At 45.7% G+C, this 5,886-nt stretch overlaps 1 protein-coding gene across 1 annotated transcript; it reads right to left on the reverse strand.

The window, feature by feature from the left end:
* Positions 1–5,135: 5,135 nt before the first annotated feature.
* Positions 5,136–5,884, reverse strand: LOC121100441 (keratin-associated protein 12-2-like; the record flags this gene model as incomplete). The annotated part of the gene is made up of 1 exon (XM_040621650.1): positions 5,136–5,884. A coding segment is annotated over one exon (426 nt), but the record flags the coding sequence as incomplete, so codon positions are not given.
* Positions 5,885–5,886: the final 2 nt, after the last annotated feature.

Here is a 5,886-nt window from a genome sequence, read left to right on the forward strand (position 1 = left end):
TAATGTTTTTTTTTATTATATTATGTTAGTCACCATACAGTACATCCCTGGTTTCTGATGTAAAGTTCGATATTCGTTACTTGCGTATAACACCCAGTGCACCATGCAATACGTGCCCTCCTTACTACCCATCAATTATCATATGATTTCTCTCATCTATGGAACATAAGAACTAGGAAGATTGGTAGGGGAAGAAAGGGATAAAGAAGGGGGGGTAATCAGAAGGGGGAATGAAACATGAGAGACTATGGACTATGAGAAACAAACTGAGGGCTTCAGAGGGGAGGGGGGTGGGGGAATGGGTCAGCTATAATTTGTTCAAATATCTCTTCTAGACCTCTGTTTTTCTCCACCCCCTTGGGGATGCCGATGATTCTGACATTGGAATGTTTCATTGAGTCAGTAATCTTCCTTAACCTAGATTCTTGAGATTGGATTTTTTTGAGCCAAGTTTCTGTTTTAGCTTTCTCTTCTACCATCCCGTCCTCCAATTCACTAATTTGTTCTTCTGCCTCATTCACCCTGGCTGTCAGAGCCTCTAGTTTTGACTGCATTTGATTCATAGTATTTTTAATTTCTGCCAGATTCGCTCTCATTTCCGCCCTTAGAGATTCCATATTCTCATTAACATTTTCATTAATACTTTTTTCAAGTCTACACATCATCTTGACCATTGTTACTCTGAATTCCATTTCTGATAATTTGGTTATATCCATATCCATTAGTTCTGTGGCAGAGGCCACAGACTCACTGTCTTTTCTTTGCTGGGGGGGATTTCTCCTTCTCGTCATTCTGATGAGGAGAGGTTGCAGGGTTGTCCAGAGCCCAAATTATTGACCAGGACCCAGGCAGTGTGCACTTGTGTTATAGGGACCTTAATGATGTGGGCTTCTTGATTTTTCAGCCTGCCTCCTGGGGGAGGGGCCTGCCACGCTGATACTCAGGCAACCCTGTTTGGGTAGAGTCTCCGTGTCCCCTGCAAGGGGGGAATGGGGATGGGCACACTGTGAGCCAGTATTTCTAGGCTTTTGTTCTCTGGAGGCTTTCCCTGGCAGTTTGCTGTGCCTCTTCTGAGAGTCAGAGCAGCAGTGGCTGAATCCCAGCCTCTGTCTCAGAACAGAGGGATCGCGGACTGTTCTCCACTGATGTTCTGGCCACTTTAACTCTGTTTCTGTTGGTGCTGCTCAACCCTGCAGCATCCTGGGATGTGCGCCCCACACCCGGCATCACAGCCCTCACTTCCAGGGCCGGCTCGTCTCTGTCCTTTGTGTTTCTAACACCGCCAGCCGCCAGCCGCCCCCACACGCTCCGGAGCTCTGTTTCAGTGTGGTTTGCGCACACTCTGGAGCTCTGGTTTTCAGACTGCTGGCGCGCGTTCCCTGGCTCATGGTCTCAGTCTGCTCTCTCCCGGGTGCTTGTCCGCGAGTCAGGCCGCTCCCCAGTGCAGGTGGCTACTGCTTCCCGGTGCCCGAACGTGGTGGCTCCCTCCCCCTTCCGTTTATCTTTCGATATCTGTGCGCGGATTTATGGCTCTCCAGGTCGTACCTCAATACTCAGTGCTGGAGACGTTCATTTGTAGAGATCCAGATGTATCTTCCTGCATCTCAGACTGATTCCATGGGTGGTCAGGATGGTTTGGTACCTCTCCAGCTCAACTCAGGGGACCAGCTAAAAAAGGGGACCCCTACTTCTCTGCCATCTTAACTCCCGTCTCTCGGGTCTTACTTTTTTTTATCCAATTTAAAAATCTCTGTCTTTTGATTTTGATGTTTAGACCTTTTACATTTAATGGAAGTTGTTGATAAACTTAAATGCAAAATACCATTTGCTGGTTGTGTTCTATTTTTTCCTCTTTTTCTTCTTTTTAGGTTTAGTATTTTTAATTATCCCATTTCATATCTACTTTTGTCCTCATCAGTTACGCATCTTTTCGAAGTGGATTCGTCAAGAGTTTGTAATTTACACCTTTAATAGAACACAATCTACCTCCAAATGATATTATGCTGGTTATCCATAGTGTTGGGACTCCCCAGCAGTGTATTTCTGCATCACATCGTCTGGGGGGGTGTGTCTCCTTTACTTCTACACATGTGAAGGACCCCCAGTGCATTGCAGCAGTGTCTGCTCTAGACAGTAGATTATCTTGTAAAGCTTTTTATATTTAGCTTCTCTTTAGAATCATTTCTAGAGCAGTTTTTCCCCTTGTGTACATCAGGTTTCTCTCTGCTCTCCCAACCACTGGCTTGAAGAAATTTTCTTAATATTTCTGGTAATGGCTGTCTGTGGTTAATCTCTCTCAGTTTTTGTTTATCTGAGCAAGTGTTTATTTCACTTTAATTTTTAAAGATGCTTTCTTAAAAGTTTCATAGTTAACAGATTTTTCTTTTAGTATTTTAAAGATGTCATTCTGTTGTCTTTTGAACTGTATGCTTTCTAATTAGACTCTGAAGAAATTCTTATCTTTGTTCTGTATGGAGCGTGTCTTTCTCATGTGGATGCCTTCAAGATTTCCTTTTCTCTTTTGATTTTACAGTCAGACTTTAATGATGTGTGCATGTCATTATATTTTATAGGTGTTGGGGGTATATTTATCCTACTTGAGGTACTATGAGCTTTTTGGATCTATTGCTTTATGTATTTCATTGTTTTTAGAAAGTTTCTCAGCTCTTATCTCTTCAAATATTTCTTCTACCTTATTCTCTCTCTCCTGCTTTTCTGGGACTTTAATTACATGCATTAGTGATGACTTGATATTATCCTAGAACTCTTTGATGCTTTGTCCTTGTCTTTCCTCCCACTTTCTCTTTGTGTGTGTGTGTGTGTGTTTAAAGATTTTATTACTGTTTTTTAAGTAATCTCTACACCCAACATGGGGCTAGAACTTACAACCTGAGATCAAGAGTTGCATGCTTCACTGACTGAGCCAGCCAGGGGCCTCTCTTTGTGTTTTAATACAGGAAATTTCTATTTACTTATCTTCAAATTTAATGATTTCACACTTGGCTGTGTGAAGTGTATGCATGAGCTCATGGTAGGAATTCATCTTTGACCCTGGATTTTGAATTTTATATTATTTGTTTGGCTCTTCCTTATAGTTTCCATCTCTCTGCTGAAATTCCCCATCTCTTCATACATATAGTCTGTGTTTTACACTCTATCCTTTTATGTGTTGTGATACTGTGAGCCTGGAGAGTCATGGAAGCTCTGCACCCTCTCTCCATGCATGCCTTGCCTTCTGCCTCTCTTCTGTCTGGCTGTTGCTGAGCTGTGGCCTTTTATAATAAACTGGTAATCTAGTAAGTAAAAGTTTCTCAGTTCTGAGAGCTGCTCCAACAAATCAGTTGAGCGTTAGGACCTCTGATCTAGAGCTGGTTGGTCAGAAACACAGGTGACAAGCTAAGCTTGCAGCTGGCACCTGAAATGGTGTGGGGTCAGCCTTCTGGGACTGAGCTGTTAACCTCTGGGGCCTGATGCTGCCTCCAAGTAGGTAGTGTCAGAACTGAGCAGAATGTTAGGACACCAAGTGGTGTCCCACAGCACTGTTTGTTGGAGGCATGGGGAAGCATCCCCACACATATATGAAAATTGTGTCTAAGAACCCAATTTATGTACTAATCACAGTTAATTAATTAATTACTTAGAAGCCTTCTTTGCCCTACATGATTCAATGCTTCACTCCATCCCACAGGTAACTATCACCCTAAATTTAATATTTGTCACTCTCATGCTTTTATCTATATATTTACCACATGTCCTCCATAAATATTTACATCTCTTACATATTTGCCACTTTTTTGACTCTTCTTGCGGCATCCTGGATACTTTTTTCGGACCTGACTTCTGATTTTCCTAATTCTCTCTTCAGCTGCATCTAATATTCTATTTAAGGTATCTGCTGTTTTTAATTTCCGTTACTTGACTTTTTTTTAATTTTTAGAAGTTTTCTTTGTTTCCCTCAACTTTGTTTCTTTCTTCTATTTTACTAGACACTCCGTTCTCCTATTTACATTTCTCTCCTTTATCTCTTTAAATATAATAACGTGTTTTCTTTTACAGTCAGCAGACTGTACATTACATCCCGAGGACTTACTTATTTTGTAACTGGAAGTTTGTATCTTTTGATACCCCTCACCTATTTCACTCTCCCACCCCCTACACCCACCACCAGTTTTGTTCTCTGTATTTATGACCTTGTTTTATTTTGTTTTGTTTCCTTTGTTTTGTTTTTTAGATCCCACATATAAGTGAGATCATACAGTATTTGTCTTTCTCTGACTTATTTCACTCGTCATAGTTATTTTACTGTTTCTCTCTGATAGTTCCAATATCTGGATCATTTTTGAGTCCAGTTTTGTTGATTCCTTTGTCCCCTGACAATGGACAGATTTTTTTTTCCTTGCTTTCTTGTATGTATTCTAACTTTGATTGAGTATCAGCCATCACGTGTTAATTGAAATGGACATAAACAGAGTTTCTTCTGGGAAATGGGTGCGTCTCTTCTGTCAGGTCATCTGTGTGGTGGGGGCAGTTTGGATCAGCCTGCTCAGCTGTTTTCCTTGGTTTGGGTTCTGTTGTTATTGTGGTGACCTTCAGGGTCATTCCTTTGTGGTGGGCTTCCAGTGCCATGTGCTTAGGGCAAGGGCTGGAGGCACAGCGTCCTTGCTCTGCCCTAAGTTTTCAGCTGCCCTGTGTGCCTGACCCATGGAGGGGAACTCTACACGTGCATGCCTCCCCCCAGTGACTGCTGCTGCTCCTGCAGCTGTACCAGCCAAGCTGACTTGGGGCCAGGAGGGCTCCACTGTCCTACCCCAGGGTCAGTCTTGAGCAGGCCCTATGTGCCTGGGTCTTGGAGGGCAAAGCTTTCTCACATTCTGCTGCTCCTCCCTGCCATGTCCAGACTCCACTTTGTAGTTAGGGTGGTTGTGTGAGCTTTCCCTGCCCTCCCAGCTGTAACGGTCTGATTCCTGTTCCCTATTCAGTGGGGGTAGTTATTCCTCTGCCCTTCCCCATATACAAGGTGAGTCCCAGGTGGTGGATGTGGGCAAGACATCTTCCCCCTGCACCCTCCCAGGACCCCCTCCCCACCTCCCGCTGAGCTGTTGGAGAGAGGGCTCTTTGAGGAGGGGCTGCTCTGCTTATGGCTATATATGTCTTTGAGAAAAGAACTTCAAAATACAGGACGATAAAACAGAGGGACAAGCTGTATCAGGAAAGCATGATTTATTTGGCTCACACAGGGTTGGTTCCCTGCTGGAGAAGGGCCTCCCAGAGGGGACACGCAGGGTCACAGAGCGATCCCGATCACCCTGCTACATCCTTGCCATAGGCTTCAGAGGGTCCGCTGGGCATGCTCTTCACCTGCCCCGTGCAGAACCTGGAGGCCACTGAAGACTTGTTCTACGAGGGGTGCCAGGGTGGCCCCCTGTGCCCTGGGAGCAGCTGGGTGGGAGGCTTGTGGTCAGAGGCAGCATGGGGTGCTACAGGAGGTGGGTCTGCAGAGCAGGGTGGGGCGGGAGGGCTGGCAGCCCCCGGACGACTGGCTGGAGAGGGCCACGAACACTAGGGGCTTGTAGCTCACGGGCGCACACACAGAGGACTGGGAGGAGGGGACAACATACATGGCAGGCTTGCTAATCACAGGCATGGACACAGAGGGCTGGCAGCTCACAGGCACGGACACGGTGGGCTGGCAGCTCACGGGCACAGACACAGCAGGCTGGCAGCTCACGGGCACAGACACAGAGGGCTGGCAGCTCACGGGCATGGACACAGCAGGCTGGCAGCTCACGGGCACGGACACAGAGGGCTGGCAGCTCACGGGCACAGACACGGCAGACTGGCAGCTCACGGGCACGGACACGGTGGGCTGGCAGCTCACGGGCACAG

The sequence above is a fragment of the Ursus maritimus genome, unplaced genomic scaffold (assembly GCF_017311325.1).
Source record: "Ursus maritimus isolate PB19 unplaced genomic scaffold, ASM1731132v1 scaffold_4, whole genome shotgun sequence".
NCBI classification, from domain to species: Eukaryota; Metazoa; Chordata; class Mammalia; order Carnivora; family Ursidae; genus Ursus; species Ursus maritimus.